This window comes from Castor canadensis, chromosome 2 (genome assembly GCF_047511655.1).
Source record: "Castor canadensis chromosome 2, mCasCan1.hap1v2, whole genome shotgun sequence".
Classification (NCBI taxonomy): domain Eukaryota; kingdom Metazoa; phylum Chordata; class Mammalia; order Rodentia; family Castoridae; genus Castor; species Castor canadensis.
This window is the reverse complement of record NC_133387.1, coordinates 124,154,673-124,179,449: the sequence shown is the minus strand read 5'-3', so window position 1 is coordinate 124,179,449 and position 24,777 is coordinate 124,154,673. Positions and strand designations below refer to the sequence as shown.

Below are 24,777 nucleotides of genomic sequence, written 5' to 3'. Positions count from 1 at the left end.
AGAGGTACTTTGGGATTCCCATTCAGAAGGGTGACAGATGATCCAGACCACTCTACCCAGGCCTTTGGCAACCCTTCCTCACCCTCCCTAACTATGTCTTGCTCCTCCTCCCCCACTTCCAGGGCTTCCTGAGTAGCTTGCTTCCTTTTGTATATCAATCATCAGAAAAGTGGAAAAAAGAGCTATGATGGAACAAAAGAAACACATTGAACTTTGTTATTGGGGCTCAACACCTCCACCTGAGCCCCAGAGATTCAGGGTGGAACAGGGCCAGGCAGCCTTCTGTACTAGTAGTGCATTTGCACTCAGGTTTAGGAGAGTGAAGAGAAATTGTCCCCTTATCAGAGCTGAGGCATGCTGACCTTCTGTTTGCTACCCACAGGTCATTTTTTCAGGACCAACCCTGGAAAGATATGGGATGAATAGAAGAATTTGGGCAAGTTGTTGTCATGTGTCTCAAGTCTTCCATACCTGTAGAAAGATGTTGGATGGGAAGAGGCTAACCTGATGGTGTCTGGCACTCCTGACATGCTTGTCACAGATACATTGGTCCTAAATTCAAGTATCTTTAGAAAGTGTAAACTACTCCTTGCAACATTAATTGTCTTTCATTTTAAACTCCTGACAGACAACAAATACTTTGATATTTAAGAAAACCAGTAAATCTATCTGTGAGGCACAATCCATTTTAGGAGTTAGTAAATGATAGCCATTGGGTCAAATCTGGATTGCTGTTGTTTTTTTAAATAAAGTTTTACTGTTCCCCTGTCATGGTCATTCATGCATGTGTCACCTATGGCTATTTCTACACTAACAACAGCAAAATCAAGTGGATGAAAAATAGGCTTGTATCCTAGGTAGACAGAAATATTTACAAGCTAGCCCTTTAAGGAACATCTGTCCATGCCTGATGTATTTGCTTAAATTTTTCCACATATGGAACAAAGTGTAAAAGCAAGGTACATGGATTACATGTGTATGTGAACACAAACCCTAAAGATGACAGTCACTTTTCCCTCAGAACTAAAGTCTAGGATAACAAAGGAAAACTAGCAAAAAGGGAGATGTTGGATGTACAGATGATGCAGTGTGGTGTTAAAAAGTATACTGACTTTATGACCAGACAAGTTGAAAATAGTTGTGCAGTTATTTTGAGAAACAAAGTTATTTATACCACTCATATATGTCAAAGCTATTGGCACATTTCTTTGAGAATTAAAAAGTAAGAGTTAATACACACTTTGATTTCTATATGTTGTATATAAATATCCATCTTTCTCTTCAGAAAAAACTGCCATGCAGTCTTTGGTGGGAACAAATATACCTCAACATAGGTGATGGATTCCTGAGAATGCCAAGAATGATGCCTACTAAAAACTATCTTCTCAAATGATGTGGCAATTATAAACTTCCAGTGGTCACTTGAACATTCATTTCAACCAAGACACTTAAGTAGTTTCTTTGCAACCAAGTGTCTTATAAAACAATCTCCTCATTGCTACTTTCATATCTCTGTTCCTGAATGTGTAGATGACTGGATTTAGACAAGGAATCGAAAGTGCATCAACTATGGCTAGAAACTTAACCAGAAGGGTTGAAGGAGAGGGTCACATATAGAAAAAAATGAATGGACCAAAGATAGAACCACCACAGTAATATGAGCTGACAAAGTAGAAAGAGCCTTGAATTAGTCTCCCAGTAGGTGTTTCTGAAGGGTGGCCAGAAGGAAGATATAGGAGAGGATGAGTAAGAAGAATGCTCCCACAGAAATCACCCCACTATTGGCAGTGACCAAGAACTCCAGTTTATGTGTCTGGGCAAGCAGGTTTAATGAGCAGAGGACTGGCACAGTAAAATCTGTCCAGTACATTAGGGCCACAGAAGGGCAAGTTTACAACAAAAACCATCTGGACCAATGAGTGAATGAAACAAATGATTCAGGCAGCCATGAAAATTAAAGTGCACCTTCGTGGGGTCATGATGGTCAGACAGTGGAGAGGCTTACATATGGCTGCATACCTGTCAAAGGACATGGCTATCAGCAGCACCATTTCAGTGCCCCCTACTGCATGGCTAAAGATCTGTGTGATGCAGTCCTCAAAGGAGATGACCTCCTGCTTCCTGAGAAGCAGAAAACATCTTGGGTGCTGCAATGGAGCAAAATATCAGATCAATGACAGAGAGATTGGCCAGGAGAAAATACATGGGGGAATGCAGGTAAGAGTCAAAAGTAACAGTGACAACTGTGAAGAGGTTTCCTGTCAAACTGGACACATAGAAGGGACATGAAAAGCAAAAAAAAAATCTGGATTTCTAAAGAATTGGAGAGTCCCAGGAACACAAATTCAATCACTACAGAGTGGTTTGCTCCATTCTATGGCCCATTTGGTAGGTTCATTTTCATCTTACCTAAAAGAAAAAAAAGAGATAATTCATATTAAAAGTGTTATATATATGCCCTCTAGGGAAAAGTGTATAAATCACGAAGTCAAAAATTTCCTGGGCATTTCACAGAAATCAAATGGCATTCTATTGACCACTAATGCTGTTGAACCAGAGTATGGTGAATAAGTTGCCACTGGGCTTGCAAACACAAACAATGGAGACTGATCCAGTGGGCTGGCACACTTAGAGCCCCTGAAAGAATCACAGACAAAGAGCACTGTATATTAGCTTTCTGCATTGCTGTGATCAGTGTTAGCCATCCATTCTCTGGATAGTAGTAGCCAGTCACACACACACACACACACACACACACACACACACACACACACACACACACCAGACAACAAAAAGTGTTGCATGACACAGATTTGTAAGATCCTGTGACTCTGGTTTTGCTATCCAAGCCAGAAATGGTTGTTATTTTACACTTCTCAAGGTAGGATTCACTCTTTTTATATCTGAACCACATGGCACCTCATCTGCCACATCTTCCCCTTTACCCATTTTTACATCCAATTTAATGTACTGTATTTATTGAACAAATGTCTACTTTCCTCCATATGATTATAAAACAACAAGGCTACAAATCACTGCTTCTTTACATTTTTATTCACAGTTTTTCCATCCAACATGTGATGAATACTGGCTGATCTAAAAAATAAAAAGTATTTTCAGTTAATGATTGAGTTGAAATAGTTCTTATCTATTAATTAACCCCATTATGTGCCAGGAAAATGGGGAAAATGGCCAAAAGCAAAATAGGCAAAAGTCTCTATCCTCATAGATTTACACTTGACAGAGAGAGTAGACAATTAAAATATAGATACATAAGTAAAGATATATGGAGGGTCAAATGGTAGTTTTACTATGGAGAAAAATTGAACAAAGAAGAGTAAGGCAATATTGGGATTTCTATTATAAAACCTGCTAACCAGTTGAGTGAGCAGAAATCTAACAAAATGAACAAGTTATTAAGGTACTTGTGGAAAAGAATATTCCAGGCAGAGCAGTCATAAGGGTAATCTCATTTGGATGCTTAGAGAGCTACCATGAGGTTAACAAGATAGAGGGTGCAAGGGATAAGTGTCTAGTAGATTAGGATAGAGAGGTAACCAGAACAAAGACCATGCAGGTTCTCATGGGCCATAAGAAAGACTTTGGTTATGATTATTCTGAATGAGAGAACAACCAAATGAGTTTCGAAAAGAAAAGCAACAAAATGTAGCTTATATTGTTCCAGGGTCATTCCAACTGATTTATTGTGAATATATGCAGCATGTCAGAGAGAAGCAGGAAGATAGGTCATAAGCACTTTTTATCATGAGCAAGAAGTGATGCAAAACATGATGTTTACTTGGACCAGACAGCAGAGATAGTGAGAGGAGGTAGATTCTGGAGGCACTGAAATGGTACATCATGAAATTTCCAGAAGTATGATCAACTTGTCCTTTGGGAAACAGTGACATCTTCATTTCATTGGAGCATTCATAAGAAAATAAAGAAGAGTCTAAATGTACAAAAGAAAGGTTGATGGGTATGAGTATGGACGAGGTACTCTATATGCATGTATGAAAATGGAATAATAAAACCTATTAAAATTTTTTAAAGTGGATAGATAAGAAAAAGTAATAAGGGGGAATATTGTCAAAGTACATTACATGTATGTATAGAAATATCACAATTATTATATGCTAATTTTAAAAGGTCCCTATTCACAGGAGCCAACTTTGTCTAATTTTTATCATAATAAACTTTCTTCATAAATTTTTTGTTTATCTCTGTCAAGAATTTTATTGACTTAAATTAGATGATTGTGTTAATATTCTCTGTCTAGCTGTCTTAATTATTTGGGGCCAAGATTACCTATATATTTGAAAAATTATAAATAAGTAATTATATAAATAACTGAAAACAAAAGTAATCATACAAAATACATCTTGCACAATAATGTACTCAAGGTTTATATTATCAGCAAATTAAATACAGTAATATATGAAAATATAATAATTTGTGCCATAATATTGATGGTATAAATTTAAAATGCACTTTGAGAAATGAATTTATATTCAGGTTAAAAGTAAAATAAATGTACAAAAATATGAACAGTACTGATGCAGAAAATATACATTTGGTCACAAAACTATAGAATAAAGAGATATTAGGAGCTGTAAGAAGGGAATCCTAGCCAATAAAAAGAAGTAATTCATTACCAGCAGGTAGAAAGCTGTGAGCCTCAGTCCCACAGGAAATAGTACCCACTGCAAGTGCTAGTAGAACAAAGCAGAAATTAATAAGTGCAAAGGCTAAAATATCCTTTAAATACTGTGCTATGTGAATTTAAGGTGGCCATTCCTCCTTTTTCAAGAATTGTTTTAGGAGGATGGTGGAGGGGGTGAACTTAAGTATGATGTATTCAAAATATTGTAACAACTTTTGTAAATGCCACAATGAACCCCACCCACCCATAACAATAAAAACAGCATGGTAATGTCACAAAAACATATATGAAGACCAACGGGACAGAATAGAGGACCCTGATATGAATTGACACAGCTACACCCACATAATTTTTGACAAAGTCTCCAAAAGCATACCATGGAGAAACTACAGTCTCTTCATCAAATGTTGCTGAGAAAACTGGATATCTGCCTGCAGAATACTGAAACTAGATCTATATTTATCATCTTGTACAATATCAACTAAAAGTAGATTAAAGACCTGTATGTAATATAAAAAGACCTTTAATAATAGTATTAAAAACCTTTAATATAATATTATATTAAGACCTGAAACCTTGCTCATACGGCAAAGAGCAGGGAATACACTGGAAGTTATAGGCATAGGCAGTGACTTCCTCAGTAGAACTGAAGCAGCTCAGCTCAGAAACTAAGAGAAAGGGTCTACAAATGGGACTATATGAAATTAAAAAGCTTCTTCACAACAAAAGAAATGGTCTCTAAATTGAAGATAAGTGGGAAAAAATCTTTGACAGCTATACATATGACAAGGTACTGATAACCAGAACATACAGGGAACTCAAAAAACTAAACTCCCCAAAAATCAATGACCCAATGAACTGAAGAGAGACTTGTCAAAGGAATAAATCCAAATGGCTAAAAACCACAAGAAAAAATGAAATGCAAATCAAAACTTCATAAAGATTCCACCTTACTACTGTGAATTGCTAAAGAACACAACAGAATAGCTAAAGAACACAATAGAATAGAATAGCCAAAGAACACAAATGACAAAATAAAGAACACAAATGACAATAAATGCTGGTGAGGATGCAGGGAAAAAGGAAATCTCATAAACTGCTGGTGGGAATGTAAGCTAGAAAAAACCCTATGGAAAACAGTTTGGAGACTTCTTAAAAACCTGAAAATAGATTTTCCATACAATCCAGCATTACCTCTTGCAGGAGAACAGTAACTAAATAGACTGAGAAGAAACTTTGACATGTGCAGTCCACTTCAGTCCCATTATGCTTCAGCTCATTGCAACGGTGCTTTCCTATAGTGCCAACCTGGAAGAGTGCTCTTCTGTGGAGGGGCACCTATTACATAGATAAAAATTGAAATTCTTGGGCTTCAATGCCACTGAGCAATAAAATGCCCACTCTGTCAACACATTCATTCAAAATACAACATATGCCCTTCATCAGCAAGTGTCTATAAATGAAAAAAATTTGTCTGCTTAAGCACCCTGGCAGCGGCTCTCCTCACTGTGAGGGATGAGCTATAAACTATAAAATTCAGAGAGGACCTCCTATGTCATGTGGGCTTCCAGCATATTTGTATCACTACTGCTCCCTACAATGAGTCAGAGTATCCTTGGCAGAGCATCAAAACTCATGTAATGGGAGCCTGGGAAAACAGCAATGATACCTTGAATTTGCAACACCTCAGACAACAGATATTGGCCATGCAGAGAGCATCTGACTAGGTCATTTCTCCTGTTGAACATGGCAAAAACTATATCAGATGAACTGCAAGGTTTTAATCCATTCAGTGTCCTTAAACATTCCTTCTGGTACCTTATGGGAATAGAAATTTTGCTACTAATCTGCTTTTGTATTTTTTCAGTCAGATGCTGAACAATCCAAAAACAACTCCTTGAACTAAACACCAGTCTGCACTGAGAATGTTTAAGAAATACAAAGGGAGGAGATGTGGGAGACCAGTAACTACATAGACTGAGAAAAAACTTTGACATGTGCAAGTCCATGTCAAAGTTCTTTGTGCTAAGAAGACAAGACACTGACATGAAGCAAGTAGGGAGACTGAGGCAGTGGAAATAGACCTTGGCATGAGCATTGCTCTGTCAAGGGGATTCTTGGCTATAGGCATGGACCCAGCCAAGGGGAGGCAAGGTTCAGCAAGGCTGCCTTGCAAAGAAAACAAGACATGCTGATGTAGTCAGTATAGTCTTCAGTAAATAACAACATACCACAGCTGTGCTGTTCCTCCAGCTATGCAACTGGACCCATGAGAACTAGAACTACACTTCATCCTGCTTTCCCATACTTGCGTATAAATAAATGCACTTGAAGACAGAGGAGGTCGCCACATCTCTCATCAGAAGTGCAGGACCCACCTAACATCATACTTTTCTATATGCCTATCTTCATGTCTTTTTCTCAATCCCCAGTTGCTCCCAGTCAGGTCAAGGGACCTGCTCATGCTGGCTATGAGAACCACTCCTAGGGATCTACCCAAAGGAACGTGTGTCAGGTTACAAAAAAGGAAGGCACCTGAACACCCATGTTTATTACATCAGAACTCACAATAGTTAAGCTAAGGAAACAGCCAAGATGCCCCACAAATGGATTAAGAAAATGTGATATTTATATAGAATGAAATTTTACTCAGTGACAAAGAGGAAACTGCACATTATCAGAATTTTTTTAAAAATTAACATATGTTTCTCTATAAAGTAGAATGAAATTATCAATCAAAAATATCAAAAATGCAAGTAAATGGCAAAATACTAAAATGATGAAAAGTTAGACTCTCCTAGTCAAAAATTCTCACATCAGTATAACCATCTCATACTCAAATTTAATTGATTTTAACTACTGGCACATTTTTTCATCTGGCATAAACAAACCATAGAAGTTCTGTGCTTTAAAAACTATTAACACAGAAGCAACCAGCCTCAATAAAATGTTATAAAACTTATTTAAAATAAAAGCATAGGCAAGCAGAAAAGAAAAACCCATTTTACTGAGCTGTTTACAAATGTCAGTTCAATTCATCTTATTTTAGATACTTGCCCATTTTGAATAGCTTTAGTATTTAATGAGTAGGGTTTTTAAATTTGTTTTTGTTTCAGTATTTTTCATGTTCAGTTTTTTTGGGGGGGTGGGTTGGTATTCTTTTCTTTGGAGTTCGGTCTTTATATAGTTCAAGGTGGCCTGGGACTTTCAATCCTATATTTCAAACTCTCCAGAGCCAAGATTACTGGCATGAACCACCACACACAGCAGTAGTTTTGTGAACAGCATTTCTATTAAATGTGCTCTGAAAGTTATTTCAATAGAAACTACATGAAAGGAAAAGCAGCAATCAAGTCATCTTAGTATTGCAGCTGAACTTCCATGAACCAGGAGATTCTGGTAGATTCCATGTGGAATAACTGAAGTGACTGTAGGGAAAACCAAGTCATTGTGAGTTCTGATCCATTCTTTCCTCAAATATATATTCTTTTCTGACTGAACTAAGAACTTCCTTACAGAAGTATATAAGTAATGATTGTAAGTGGAATCAGAGGCAGAATAGATCTAAAATGCATCCAATATGTGCACACTTCTTCTGGAGGACACATCACAGTGCAGGAAAATTGTGTTCTTTAAATCTGTCATAATCTAGTGGTTCTCAACTAGGAAAATTATAGACCACAGGGGACATTTGGCAATGTCTACATGTACTTACCCTTGACACAACTGTGGGAACCTGAGCAAGTGCTACCAGCATCTAGCACAAGCTAAGATACTTTTACACATCATACAATGTACAGGACAGCTCTCCACAAGAAAAGCAATACCCAGTCCTAAGTTTAAATGACGCCAACATCAAAAAAAATCCTGCACTAAAGTATGGGCTCCTCTGGGGAACAGTCAATCTTTTATATCACTTCTTTCCTCAGACTGCCCAGTACCATTCTCATTACATGGCATGCCTCTTATTTGTGTTTGTGGGAGGAATGCACAAGCAAATGTATGGGTGTATGGATGATGGATGGATGGTAAATAAATAGACAGGTGATAAATAAGTTGACAGCAAATAGACAGTTGAGGGGGAAATTCAGATGCAAGTCAAAGGAGAAATATTTCTAAATAACTGATAAGTAGATATTGCTAGGAACACAAGAAATCTATACTGCACTCTTCATGGAATTATAAACATTCCAGAATTCGCACCTTTAAAAAAGAACTTGGTTATAGCTAATGTGTTCTCTACTTTGTTAGACAAAAACAGAAGTTACCTAGACATCTAGGAAATAAGTCTGGGAATTAATATCTGAATGTCTCTAGGTTTTAGATAATAAGAAGTGACAAGTCTCCCAGCCTGTGTGCATCATTTTTCTGATCACTTTCTGGGAGCAGCAGCAGGTATTTGAGAACCTGAAATTTTGATAGCAGAAAAGGCCAAATAAACTCAGAAAGTCTAGTACTGTCCGAGTGTAATCAGCCTTTGCGAGACACATCTTAAGGAGGAATTGTACCAAGAAACAGAAAGTAGAAACTCCAGAAATTGGCAGGTAACCTAAAAAGAGGAAAGGGACTAAGGCAAAGAACTGAATATCAGAAGACACAGAAACGAGAGACTGTGTCTGCAAAGTCTAAAAGACAAAAGCTGCTCCTGTGAACACACAAGGACAGAGGATGGTAGCCCCGCCCCAAAGAGTATTCAGGGATCTCTGAGCAACCTGAACTCTTTCTAAAAGAACATCTCAGCTAAATCATCTCAAACACTTTCATCCACCTTGTTCCTTTCTTTTCTTTCTTAATTAAATACCATTAAAGTTACAAACATGACTTTAATATTTTCCTCTCTCAATCAACACCATTATTTGTTTTGCAGATTAAATGAATTTGGTCCTTCTCACAGAACAGACTGCTATTCATTTTAAACTATGGAATTGAAGAAAATACCAAAAATGAGTGCCTTAGAAATAAAATCGCACAAATAAAATGCATAAACAGAATTCCTGGTCCAGTCCACAACAGGGGTATGTCTAAATTATTTACAACATGCAACTTAAGAATTCAGTATCTCTCCTTTTGTATCATTTCCATATGTTATCATTCTGATAGCACAAAACCTATTTCCTGCTCTCAGCTCATCTTTCTGCTTCTTTTTTCTTTTTTCTCTGTATAAGTAAAAATGAAGATATTATCAAGGACTCTCTTTAAATCTTACTGCATGTGAATTAAGTAATCACATTAAATTATCCTTTCCTTTCTTAATGTCAACTAGATTCCTAAATTTTTTATTTTCCCTGAACCTTATCTACATCTAGTTTACATTGTGGTGGAAGAAGAAAAAAAAGAACTAATTGATAGATCAGAGCAGAATGATTAATTTCCATGAGAAAATACCATTGTAACTTTTCTGCATTAACCTTGTAAATTATTACAGTCCATAATTAGTCATGAAGGTGGGGCCAGGGTTGTTCTCAAAAAGACTATTTTTACCAGCCATCCTTCTCCTAATTCTGTGTCTGTCATTTGGTTTGCATCCCAAGACATGTCACAGAGTACCATCCTATAGTGAGCTTTTTCCTTTTAATTTCTGCAAATACAGAACTAAATTACAGTAGGTGGTCCTGACTTTTAACTTCTGCAGGTTATTAATTTCTCTTCAGTCTTACAAAAGTGGTTAATGACAAAATTCCTTAAAGCATCATTTGAACCTCTAAATTCCTCACCTGTGCTAAAGGCATGACATTGTGCTGACCCTGAATCCCTTCCATAGCTTTAGATTCATTCTTAAATCCTGACACATTTTACTAACAGATAAATGCCAGTCTGTTGTGTGCTGTCCTCCATAACTATGGCCCTTAATATTTCCCGACATGAACTGTTCCTACGCCTCCTCAAAGGTCAACCAAATACTTACTTGACATCTGCAAATCTTTGTAGGTTCCCATTTCTGAAAGCTCAGCATAATCAGATAATTAGGATCCTTGGGTAACTGACCTTTGGCTTATGCAACAACTATTATATAAAAAGCTGAAGAATTCAAAAAGGGGTTTAATTAACACCACTGGAAATAATGACCAGGTGCTACTGCAGAACCTGGATTTGCCAACTTTGCTCATGTGGTCAGGGGAATAGTCCCTAAAATCCAATAGTTTTGGTAAAAAGAACCAAAAGAAAAATCTTATAATGAGACACTGGGGATGAAACACAACTGAAATGGAAAATTTCACCCGTGGTGATTTTGTCTAGCAATTCTGACTTGTACATTGATGTCCTGAAGTGAGTCAGAATGACTGGAATGTATGAACAGTCAAAACTGTGTGGATTTAGAGATGGGAATGAGGGAAGGCAGGATTAATTCAAAGAAGAATTAACAGCAGGCAGAATAAGTGCAACATTTTCAGCATGTCTGACCCACTATAGTAGTTTAGTAGTAATGGAACACTAAGTGCAGAATGGAGAATGGTACTAGAGATTTTAAAAAGTAGTGCATCCAACCCAGATTGATTGACTCAAACTCTCAGAGAAGTGGCCAAGAGTCTCAGTACTTTTGAAAGTGGGTACAGTCTTTCTGCTGTGCATCAATGGCTGAAAACCCCTGCTGCTCTCTCCATACCTCTTCATAGTCCCACAGTATCTTGTGGATACCATTATCACTTCAGTAATCTTGGGACATTGAAGCTCTCCACTTCTCTCTCTTTGTCCTACAGGATAGAAGTTTACAAAGGTAGAGATGGTGCATTAGCTTTCTCTATGGCCTGATGACTTATACATTTTATGACACATATTAGACTCTCTGTAAATATTTGTTTAACTGAGCAAAACTGAAATAAGAAGAGTAAAAATGAGCCAAAGTTAAATATAAAAACAGTAAAAATATTTTAAATACAATTGCAAAAATGATGAAAAGAAAAGCATAAATTATGAGAGGATGACCCAATATTATGAATTTTTCAAGAAAAGATATTAAAAATAAGGCTGGAAATGACAAAATAACTGAATTTTTAGCACTCCATTCTAAGTTGAATCTGTTTCTTTAGAGAGAATCTCTCATGACAGCAAAGCAAGGAAGGAACTCCTGAACTCTGCCAGAGCCACCCCAAAAGCCATTCATGTCTGTGATACACAGACCCCTTCAAATTCCCATTAAATAAATAGATAACCCTTTATGATACAAGCTTGTGATCAAGAAGCTCAGAGAGTAAAACCCTGAACCCCTAGAGCAGTCCAAAGCATAGCAAATTCAAACAATGTTGTCATATGCTTCAATGCAGTTGGAAAAAAGAGAATGTGTTCAATATAATAAAGTTGACAAAATCTTAATTTTAGTTTGAGCAAATGATACTTTGAAAACTCAAATCTCAGTTTAAAACATTAAAAAATGACTGGATATCAGAATATTATTCACTAATTTATCAAAAAAATTAAATAATTCTGATTATATAGACTATACTAATCTTTTTAATTTAAAAATTGTAATATCACAAATGAAACCAAAGACCCTTTGATCATGACTTTAGCCCAAGGTCCTTAGCTGCCTCTCCAGGGCTACCAACATGTGCTGTGAATTCTGATGGAACTGTCTTAGGCTTTACATTTCCATGTGTTACCTTTGTAAATGCATATGGCATTTGTTTCATTATTTTAGAGATATCATGAGAAATTAATCAAGGTCTAGGCAAGAAGAAATAGGACACTCATTTGGTTAATTGAGGAGAAATGATAGAAGGAATTGTATGTAAGAGTTTGGTCATGGTCATGAGAACTGATCACAGAAGCAAAGGAACACAGACCTAGCAATGGCTACTGGACCTTCAGGGTGACAGTTTTCTAGAATCACAAGCATGAGCTGTACCTTCAGAAAAGGGTGGCCTAACAGAAAGTATAAACAGAACAGCAAGACAGCTAATTCTGTAGCTTATCACAGACTATTCTTGTGTTGTGTTGGAATACACTCCATCATCCAAATATTATTAGTGCTCCAAATAGTGTTGTAATTGAACTTTAGCAGATTACTCCCTACTCTATCAAGGCAGTTGCTTATAAGTGTTGGGGGATGTGAAGAGACTACTGAGTTCCATATGTTAGGAACTCATTATTAAATTTCTTTGCTATACAATATTTCCTCTGGCCAGGCATGACATTGCATAAATGTGGTATTGGTTTGTAAGTCATTATATGAATCCATGAATGATTAGGCGGGAAAAATGTGCTGACTGTGTGCATCATGCAGGATTTGATAAAAGAAGTAGAGCCACTATAAGTGATATACTTATATGAAGAGAAAAGTTAAAGGAATTATACTTGATGCAATGAAAAAGCAACTAAGCAATACAGGTAAGTCTATTATCACTGAACCACATGAACTACATGCTGAATATGAGACCCTGTGGAGCTAGCATTATGGAAGGCAAACAACATGAAGTAGAGACATAGAACAAACTTGACATGTTTTTTGTGCTTCCAATTTTGATGATGCAGGTGACCACTGTCCTGGTGATTTCATAACAATGATGCATATGCACTTGGTTCAGGACTTGATGGGAGTGCTGAAGGTAGCCATACAGTAGGAGGCAGTATAATTGATAGCTTAGCTACTGTCTTACACATCAGGGTGAACTAACAATAAGTATCAACATGTGTCATGTGCCTTTGTACCTACTTCATGCCAAACTTCAGACCCAAAGTGAATATTGCTTCAATTTCACCTTTTAAATAACACCCAAACTTTTCTTATGGTGAACTCTGATGTGGGCATATACTAAGGAAAAGGGAAGGGGAGAAAGTAGGAGGGAAAGGGGGAATGGAAACTGATTGGTTTGAGTAGTATAATGTTAAACAGGTAGGAAAATCAGGTTTTCTCAGTTCCTTCTTGTTACTCCAAATAACTCACATCATTTCTATTCAAAAACATGCATCCATTACGCTCCTGTGTTTACTGTCAAAATTCTTACCTTGCACAGTCTAGAAAAGACTCAACAGGGGGTAGAGTATGTGGAGGAGGCAGAAGACATAGAAGTGACTGATTCAATACCCTTTATAAATACCTTCATAGAGTACAACTAGAAATTGCTGCATGTAAGAAGATTCCTGTTGAAAAATAAAGGAAGAGAAAATTTTACCATTTCTGAAGACTGTAAAGTAGCCTGTCCTATTTTGCATGACTAAGAGTTTATTTCATATAATTTCATAGGAATTGCATTTCTGTTTTCATATGATAATCAAAGTAGCCTAAATGTCAGTGCAGATGAGCAAATCAGAAGGGGCAATGAAAGACATTTCTCTGGTTTGATGAACAATGAACTTCTGTGTTCCAGGAGGACTGTTCACAGTGCAATCATTTAAGAGATCTTCTTATAACCAACTAGCTGTCTGCATACTCTCCTCATTGCCATCCTCATTTCTTGATTCCTGAAGATGTAGATCACAGAATTCAGAAAAGGAGTGAAAACTACATTAAGTATGTCCAGAAATCTATCCAGACATGTGGAGGGGGAAGGACATGCATAGAAGAACATCAAAGGACCAATGAATAACACTAATACAGTGGCATGAGCTGAAAGTGTGGACAGAGCCTTGGAGGAAACAGATCAAGAGTGTTTCTGGACAGTAAATATGATGACAATATAGGAAATGATTAATATGAAGAAGGAGCCCACATAAATGAATCCACTGTTGACTGTGACCATGAATTCTAATTGTTACGTGACTATGCAGGCAAGATTGAGAGCTGAGGGTGGACACAGTAAAAGATGTCCAAACAGGACTACAAAAAGGTAAGTTCACAATAAAAGCCAACTGAACTAGAGAGTACAGAAAACCAACTACCCAGACAGCCACTAAAAGGAAGATGCATATTCGTGGGCTTATGATGGTCAGGTAGTGAAGAGGCTTATATATGACCATGTACCTGTCAAAGGCCATGGTTATGAGCAGCAGCATTTCCACACCACCTATGATGTGTATGATGAAGATTTGAGTGACACAACTTCTAAAGTACGTGACCTTGTGCTTTCTGAAAAGGTCAAAAATCATTGTGGGTGAAGAGACAGAACAAATACCTAAGTCAATGAAGGAAAGGTTGGCCAACAGAAAGTCCATAGGGGGAGTGAAAGTGAGGGTCAGAATCCACTGGGAACACAATGAGTGAGCTTTCCATTATGCTTGCCACATAAAATGTGGAGGAGAGCACAAAGATTAGTAACTGGATTTCACAGGAGTTGGTGAGTCCCAGGAAAACAAACTCTGACACCACAGAGTGATTTGTTCCTTTCATTGTCTTTGTTGGTAATGCTACCTGACAGAGAACAGAAGAACCACAAATTATGATAATTGTATAATACTAAGATGGAGAGATCTCAAAGTTATGAAAGCCTATTTTTCTTTTTAGCATTAAAAGTAACCTTAAGGCCAACTGGTATATGAAAAAATGCTTAAAATCATTAATTTTCAGGAAGTGTAAGTGAGGTTTCTCAAAAATTAAAATAGGACCTTGGTGTGTAATTCAGCAACAGAGCACATGCCTATCATATACAAGGCTCTGGGAAGGGGCTCTGCACTGAAAAGAAAGGTAAGGAAAAAAATAAGATTGAATTTAAAAAGTTAAAATAGAACTTCCACATTATCCAGCAAGACAAACTTTGGGTATATATCCATAGAAATGACATCATTATATCTAAAAGATATCTTTTGATTTTCATTGCAGTATTATTTAAAATATAAAATACATGGAAAATGTGTAAGTGCTTAATAGATGAGTGAATAATACACACAAACATGCATACACACACACCCACACACACACTGGAATATTCTCAAATCTTAGAAAGTAAGAGAGTTCTATGTTTTGTAATATCATGAATAAACCCTGAGGTCATTGTGCTAAATGAAATTAAAGAGATGGAGAGACAAATATTGAAAGGTCTCACTTATGGAATCTAAAGAAGTCACACTCATAGAAGCAGATAATACAATTCTACAGCATGGGCAAATGATGTGGAGTGTGGAAGTGCAATGGGAAGATATTGGTCAAAATATATGAGTATTCATACACAGGATGATTAATTTCTGAAGAGCTATTTTTCAGAATGGTTATATGGTTAATTATAATAGTGGATTGCCTACTTGAAAATTGCTGCGAGAAGGCAGGGCAAGATGGTGGAAGAGAGAAATACCCACTGAATTCACTCCATGAATGAGAAGAGTTGAGTAACAGAAGAGACTGTGTTATGAAGAAAGATGACAGAAAACAACAGAGAAACCAAGGCACACAGGGACTAAAGACATTGAGATTTGCCCTGGGAACTACATCCTGTTGTGTGTGTGCTGATAATCAAGACTGAAGGGCAAGCACAGACCCTATGAATTATGCAACTTCCACAGCCACCTCCTCAACAAAGGGAGGTCAAATTCTGGACAGGGTCTGTAAGCATTGAGACCAGAAGAATGAACAAATAGATCTTTCAACAACTCCCATTCAAGGCAGAAATCAGTGCTCTCATTGCTACCCTCCCCTCTCTGATGCATTTGGAGGTCACCACAAGGCTTGAACGCTTGCTTCCAATGAGGACACAAGCAGGGGATATGTGTAACTAGTGGGATTATTCCAAGCTCACAAGCTGTAAATTACTCTAAAACAATCAGCATCTCCAAATACACAAAGAAGAGAAACCTCTACAGTGAAAGCATCCCAGACAGAGAAAACTGACCCTTCTACAAAAGACTCTAGTTAGTTTACCTATATGTTAGCAGTGCTGAGAATCAGGCCCAGTGACCAGAGCATCAGGTACATGCTTGGCTACCATAACCCCAGTCAAATGGTGAGAAATGCCACTCCAATTCAAATACTACACTGTCATGTCTCATCATTGAGACCCTTTCATCAGAAAAACTTCCATCTGATAACTTAGATTCTGATGCATAAATCCCAAAGTAGAAACACATGTTGCTTGTAAAATAAAACAAGGCAAGCTGTCTCTGCCAAAAGTCAAAAATTCCACCATAATGGAATTGAATGATAGTGAGGTGGGTGAAATTTCAAATGATAAACTCAAAAGAACAATGATAAGAATAGTCAATAAAATTAAACAGGAAATGAATAAACATCTGAATGAACAAAGAGATTGCAAAAAACAGCTGAATAAAATAAGAAAGGCAATGCAGGATATGACAGAGGAATTTTAAAAAGATATAGAAATCATGGAAATAATGAAATTGAAATCCTGGAAATGAAAAGCTCAATAATCCAAATAAAAAGCTCATTTGGACTCCTTATAAATAGAATGGAAATAGTTGAAAGTACACTATGAGAGACTGAAGATAAGAAGAAGAATTAGACCAATCAGACGTAGACAATGAAAAAAATTCTATGAAAAAAGTGAATAGAACATGAAAGACCAACAGGACACCATCAAAAGAACAACAAAATGAATCAAGGGAATAGAAGAAGAGACAAAATCTAAAGGAATAGAAAACATATTTCAATAAAATAATATATAATTTCCCCAGTATTCAGAAAGAGAGGGTCGTCCAGGTAGAATGTTTTTGTAACACCTAATAGGCAAGATCAGAAAAGAAACAATCCCAAACATATAATAGTTAAAGCACTAATTATGCAGAACAAAAAAAGAATATAGAAAGAGAGAAGTGGTAAGACACATGTAAAATCAATCCATCAGAATAACAGCAGATATTTTAATGGAAACTCTGAAAGCAAGGAGGTCATTGCATGATATATTCCAAACATTGAAGGAAATTGACCATCAACCTAGATTCATGTATCCAGCAAATTTGTTGTTCATAATTGAAGTAGAAATAAAAAAAGTTTCCACGATTAGCAAATAATGAAGGAATTCATAACCACTGAGCCAGCACTGTAGAAGATAAATACAGGGATCCAGTACACAGAAGAGGAAGATAATGAAACCAGAGAAGTACAAGAAAGAATAAATCTTACTAGACAAGTAGATTAACAAAAAGGATGATCAAAGAAGCAAACACCACAAAAACAAGTAAATGACAAGAAATACTAGATATCTTTCTGTATTAACACTGAATGTTAATGATCCCAATTCTCCAATTAAAAAGACAGACTGCCAGGTTGGATTAAAAATCAAGAACCAAACTTGTGGACTCAGAGCTATCCTCCAAGATAGTGGAGAACTGTGGGACCCTGAGACTTTGGAGTTCCATGATTTTAGAAAAATACTTCAGATTCATGGTAGCAAGGATTAGGTAACCCTGCTTTTTTGCCAAATAAGAAATCATTAATACATAGGGTGCACATAATTTTCAATGAACAACCATTAAATTCCCTTTTTATAGCCAGGGAAACCCCATACTGGGACTCACTTGGACTAGTCAGTCTGGCCCACCTGCTGGGAATGGGAAGGCACTTTTCCCTTTCTCCTTTCTTCTTCTTCTCCTTCTCCTTCTCCTTCTTCTTCTCCTTCTCCTTCTTCTTCTTCTTCATCTTCTTCTTCATGCCTTTTTTCCCCACTGCCTTGGAATTTAGAAAAGAAAAAATGGAATGCAGAAAACTGCAGAATTAGTCCTACAAGCATTTGGGATGTCTTGGATCCACCATAATTTGTGAACATAGAACTTCCCTGTGCCACCTGACTTTGCCATACTAGAGCTGAATTAAATGGCAAACCTGGCAGGTAAGCACTACACATCAACTGTTCTGGAGGGAATCACACAGTCTTCTACAGCTGCTGGGCAGATTGCACCATCCCTGAAAAAAACTGGTGGCCAAATAAATGAAGGAAATATTTCACCTCTGCCTATGGGGGTGGGATGGAATGCTGAGCTGACCCAGCCTGAGTGGGGGTGGGGCTGCTCAGTCACTGTCTGTTGAAAACAAACCCTAACACCACCTTGGAGAAACTGGTAGTGAGCTGAAACTGATAAACTTGCATGAGACAAGTGGTGGACCAAAAAGCTCAATTTCATCTCCTAGTCCTGTCCTGTGGGCATTAGGGACTGGAGACTGCTCACATATCAGCTCCTTGTGGGATCACTTCAGAGACCCTGCCTACACCACATGACCCATCTCAACAAAGAAAGCCTGGGCTCAAATTCCCTGAGGCATTTCCCTCCAAAGCAGCCTGATAGGAATAGAAGACATCCACTGCCAGACAACTCAGAATACTAACTTGAAGAGGGGACAGAGGCACAGATAGAGGCCCAGGCCAAAGGGTCAGCACCTGTATTTGAAATCAATTTATGTGATTTGAGAGACATACTCTCCTGTCTTGAGGGCACACTTTTGCTTCTTTTGCTTTGCATTAATAAAACTTCTGCTTTTGTATCCTCTGTATCCACCCTTAAACTTTTTCTCTGAAGAGACAAGAATTTTTAGTTCATGAAACCACTTACCCAAATACAAACAAGGAGACTCAAAGAGACCCCTAGTCAAGAAGCAAATGTCTTTGTTTTTCTCTGATACTGAGAGTCTACCTGAGTCATTATTGATACGGAAAACTGTCTTTTTAGTTTTAGTCTCTCAATGTGGACTGTCATCTTGCAAACTTGCACAAGTGACTTTCTCCTCCTCCCTCTCATGTTTCAGATTGATTATTTGCTTTTTGTACACTTATTTCCAAATACAGGGTGATTAATATGTAAAGATTCTTGGTTCTCTAGGTATTTTATCTCTTTCTGCCTTCCTCTTGCTTCTACTAAGATCTGTTCAAGATTGGGAATTTTATTATTTTAGCCAGCCCCAGCTGGATGTAACATTCTGTAACTCTTAGAGTAATGTAAAACCAACAATTTTTTAAAGTATCTATTTAAAAATCCACATGGCAGCAAATTCTACATAATATCTCCAGTTATATGTGGACTGGCAATTATGTTTTGTTCTGTCATGAACACAGTTTGGGTTCAAAAACAAGGTTAAAAGTAACCAGGAAGGAGGAGACAAGGAGATGTATAAAAAAGATTATCAAGAAAAATAGTTGGATCAGAAAGAATTTTGTCTGTAAATAAATTTTACTCTTAAAAATAAAAGATTGTTCCAAGATGGGAATAGATTGATAGGCACCTGACCAGGAGAGTAACAGGAGCTCACAGAAGAATTGTGGCAAGGGTTGTAATGAGGTGTAATTGATAAAATAACAATGCTAAATCGACAAATTTATGAGTCTCTCTAAAAACTTCCCCTTAATTCTCAATAAAATTGGGAGACAAAAAAGTAATCCAGTGCAGTTGATGGTCAGATTGTACCCACCCCTCCAAAACAAAATTGAACGCCATAGACAATTAACATAATTCACCACTGTTAGTGGTTTGGGGCAGAGCACTGAACCAAACACAGAGAACAGGGGGAGGGTAAGGAGAGGAACTCTGAGAGCAGGGGCAGAGCAAGAAGCAAATCTCCCAGAGCAGGAGCATGGAGGATCAGTAAGCTTATCTTGTGGGACTGTGAGCAGGGCACAAAACTGAGTGCCCCACCTTGTGCAGGGAGGAGCTGGCCAGCCTTAGTTGTGGCCACCTGACAAAAACAGTGACACATCTGACCACCTTGGACGGTGTGGTAGTAAGCAAACACAGGCTTCAATTGAAACCTGTCATATGGACCAAATGAGTCAAAGACTGCTCACAAACCTCCTTTTTGTTGAGACTGGTTCAGCGATCTTGCTTGCATCACATAGCCCATCAAACTTAGGAAACACAGGACCCAAAACACTGAATCTGACTCCCCCTTAACTGCCTGACAAAGAGTGACAGCATCCTTTGCCACATAGCCCATCACACCACCCTTGAGAAGAGACAGGAACACTGAGAAACCACCCATCATAAGCACTAGTACTTGGATTTGATGACAAAGGAGTAAGACCAGAGTCTTTACCAAACTGATTATTTTTTTACGTTATTCTATTTTTTCCTTTCTTATTTAGTATTTTTAATTTTATTACTTTTTTTATTTTAACTTGTTATCTTCACTATCTATCTCTTTATTACACTACAATCCATTGTTCTCCCCCCAATTTCTTTCTGCCCCTTTTCATCCATTCTTTTGTCCTGTCTTCATCTCCACCTCTTCTCTTCCTCCTACTTTTCACCTCACTGTACCTCCCTCCTCCACACTTACCACCTGCTGATTGACTTACAGTACCAACACTACACAGCCCTATTCCTCTGCAATTCCTGACACAAGCACCCTCCACCACCTCAACTGAACTGTGCACACACATGGGCTCTAAAACCCTATAGCCCCCATGCCTCTTACCCCGTCACCCCATACCACCTTTCTGACCCCCTGTAGTGCCATCTTTTTTAATTACCTAAGCACCTGTCTCTAATCAAACAACTGTTACCCCCCCAACTAACACTGCTTATAGATAATATAACACAAGGGTTCTCCATATACTATGTAAAAAATGATCTGGAACTGAGTTTGTGAATTTGTTATTACTAATTTTCACCTCCAGGCTAGTGAAAGAAATAGCACATCAACCTAGCAAATGACTAAGCCAGTCACAACACACCTATTAAATCAAGGGAAAAATAACAAGTGTTTAAATCTGCCATCTAGCCAATCAATAACATAAGAACATGGCAGAAAATAGACGCATGGGAGAAGAAGAAGGAAAGGGAATACCACTACTCCAAAGATCAATATTTCAATAAAGGATTTAGGGGAATTAATAAAATGAATATTTGGAGATATAGCAATGCAGGGCTTTATGCTCTCCTTGTTGAAAGTTTTGTCAGTAAGTCTCCTGAAATGATTTTCCACCATGGACCCAATGAGAAAGATAAGAAGGCAGAGAAGCCAGTGCAGCAGCTAGTGACTGCACATGTCACATATCTCCTATCTTGAACTATATTTTTGCAGAGTGACAGTGTGGAGCTTGCAGAAGATTTTCTTTTCTCCTTTGCTTGTATCCCAGCTAGGGTGGATTCTTCCCTTTCCCTACTATTTGGCCTATCACCATATGTTAGTCTCTGTTCTTTCTTTTAGAAATCTAAAGTTCAATGTTTCTGCATTTGACCTCATGTCTCCTGTTTATGGTTGCATTCCTGTGCCTTTCATGCTACCCACCTTTTCCTGCAGTCTCCCACTGATATTTTCTTCAAATTTATGGAGGTGCAGGAAAGTGTTGGGTGTCTCTCATCCACAATTTCCAATGATTATCCTTTTATGATAGAATTACTGATAAACTATGTACCATACTATATTGTATGATATTTTGTAATGATCATCTAATTAAATATATTAATGCATCAAAACTTTATAATATGTATTATTTACATATTATTAAGTAGAAGAGTTGTATAATAAACACTTGAATATTGAAAAATTAAACAAATAAATTAACATTTTTTGTCTCTTTTGGTACAATAATGTGTCTGTGGTGTGACCAGTGTACAGGACAACAGGTTTCTATTTTCCTTGTTTTGAACCATAAACTTGTATTAACAGAAATAATAAAAAAATTCTATTAGCTTTCTCAGGAGATAGGATATTGTTGGTCCACATGGGATTTGCAGTCAAATAAAATCTTGCAAATCCCAGATTTGCTCCATCTTGTAGTTCTGCATGATAGTATGATATTTAGATGTAAATACAGTAGAGTCTTGGTTTCTGTGGGTGTATAGTCCAAGGAGACCCTCACTAAGGAAAACCCACCAATACTAGTGAAGCATAGAGCTCAGTCCTGCATACAAAAAGTTGATTCATATTTTCCATAGTGCTGCTCAACTTTCACTAAAAACAGGACACTTTTCAACAAATCTCAAATTTTTACTTGTATTTATTTTCTAAGTTTCATACTTTGCTATTAATTTAGTTGTAAATCTGGTTCATATAAAACATGTTTTGTTCATAATCAATGTCTCCTTTTAGTTACAACAGACTTAAACCATTTTACAATCACTTGAATATCATATACCTTTCATTTCCAATAAAATTACTAATTTTTAGGTAATACTGGAGTAAAATAATTATCATAAACACTGAATGTATAGATGTTTGTATCTTCTGGTCTCAAAATTTTTATTGGCTAATAATAATAATAGAGTTTCCTAGTAATCTTTTTAGGATTTATCCTAAATTCTAATTAAATGTAAAACCTTAGTACTAATTTAATTTATAGGTGAGCATTTATAGATGTTAAAGCCTTCAATTATTAATGCAATTTAACAATCTTCATTTTTTTCTTCCTGTTTGTGTACAGACATGGAGAAACTCAGAGGACATGAATGTAGACACACATGTGGTTTAGATGAGACATGCCTTTGAGAATCACTGCAAAGAGAAGAGTGTGCAATATCTGATATTAATGGAAAGTGTGCCTAATATATGGCGTTTTAGCAATCACCATCACTAAAATTCTCAACAGACACAACTTCCAGTAACAAACACAACATCCCAAGGTTAAATTCACTCCCCAATACTGTCAAAATCCTTGGCACAAAGTACTAAAGAACTAAACAAATCAAAATAGAATACTTGCAAAGACATTTCATGGTGCATATATAAAACACCAACAAATTGAAAAGACTTTTGAAATATTTTAAAGAAAAATATTTATTTCCAAGAATATATAAATTATTTATTTATTTATATTTGTGGCACAGGGGTGTGAACTCAGGGTTTAAATATTGAGCCACTCTGACAGCCCTTTTTTTTGTGATAGGTTTTCTTTTTTTTGAGATGCAGGCTCACAAACTATTTGCCTGAGATGGCTTTGCGTCATGACCCTCCAGATCTCTGCCTTCTGAACTGCTAAGGTTACAGGCATGTGTCACTGGCGCTAAGTATTGTCTATATTAATCTGAATTTCTTGGACTATGCATGAAAGAATTCTTCCTGAAATTTTAAGACTTAACAAAGATTCTCCTCACTGCCACCTTCATTTTCTTGTTTCTAAATGTATAGATTACAGGATTCATAAAAGGAGTGACAATGGCATCAAAGATAGCTAAAAATTGATCTATGGGTAAGGTAGGGAATGGCCACATAGACAATAATGCACTGACCAAGAAAAAAACCACCACAGTGATGTGAGCTGAGAGAATGGAGAGGGCCTTGGATGAAACACCTGAAGAGTGTTTACGAACTGTGACCAGAATGAAGACATAAGACACAATCAAGAGGAAGAAGGTGCCCATGGAGATCAAACCACTATTAGCAGTGACCAGAAACTCCAGTCTATAGGTGTCTATGCATGCAAGTTTGATGAAGCGGGGACAATCACAATAAAAGCTATCCATTTGGTTGGGTCCACAAAAGGATAAGTTCACAACAAAAGCCAGTTGGGCCACAGAATGGATGAGCCCAATGGTCCAAGCCAGAGCCAGAAGAGAAATGCACATTCTGAGGCTCATGACGGTCAGGTAGTAGAGGTGCTTACAGATAGCAGTGTCTCTGTCATAGGCCATGACTATGAGCAGCACCATCCCTGTCCCACCAACAGCATGAATAAAAAACATCTGAGTGATGCACCCATTTAAGGAGATGACTTTGCGTTTTCGGAAGAGGTCATAAATCATCTTTGGAGTTGCAATGCTGGACACACCTGTATCAATGAAGGAGAGATTTGCCAGCAAGAAGTACATTGGAGAGTGTACATGATGGTCTGAGATGATTGTGAGCACAATGAGAAGGTTTCCCAGCATACTCGCTACATAAAATATGGTGAAAAACAGAAAAAGGAGAACCTGAATTTCCCAAGAACTGGTGAGCCCCAGCAACAAAAATTCAGACACCACTGAGTGATTTCCTCCATCCATCAACTTCACATGCAAGGATGATGTTAAAGTTACTGTTACCTGAAGAGCACAAGGGGAAAAACTTAATTCAAAGTTGAGAGGGATGTCCTGGAAATAAAGCAAAGGCTTGAGTATAAAAGATAAAGACCTCCTTGCCATTTTACACAGTTGGGTTTTACATAGTGCACAGAGCTGACCCCAGAAATCTAAAATTTAGTTTGGGAGTTATTGTATAATCAATAAGGGAAAATATAAACAACTCCCCTCAGAATTTAAGGACAGGAATTTCAGGAAGTGGAGAGCATTATACTTCCTAAATTCTACTTGTGAAAAGAACCACAGAATGGTAATGTTCTAAACCAGGCAGTTATACACAGCAACCTCAAAACATTCTGGAAATTTTT

General features: G+C 37.3%; 1 protein-coding gene and 2 pseudogenes across 1 annotated transcript; all 3 read right to left on the bottom strand.

The window, feature by feature from the left end:
• Positions 1 to 1,448: 1,448 nt before the first annotated feature.
• On the bottom strand, positions 1,449 to 8,420 carry LOC109678141 (olfactory receptor 4F15-like; annotated as a pseudogene).
• A 5,572-nt stretch (positions 8,421 to 13,992) lies between these two features.
• Positions 13,993 to 14,927, bottom strand: LOC109678151 (olfactory receptor 4F3/4F16/4F29-like; annotated as a pseudogene).
• An 8,552-nt stretch (positions 14,928 to 23,479) lies between these two features.
• On the bottom strand, positions 23,480 to 24,394 carry LOC109678136 (olfactory receptor 4F3/4F16/4F29-like). Its single transcript, XM_020153804.2, has one exon. It carries the CDS (start codon positions 24,392 to 24,394, stop codon positions 23,480 to 23,482), a length of 915 nt encoding a protein of 304 aa, XP_020009393.2.
• Positions 24,395 to 24,777: the final 383 nt, after the last annotated feature.

Coding starts and splice junctions, on each gene's coding strand:
- LOC109678136 (XM_020153804.2), bottom strand. CDS start 24,394: ATGGATGGAGGAAATCACTCAGTGGTGTCTGAATTTTTGTTGCTGGGG.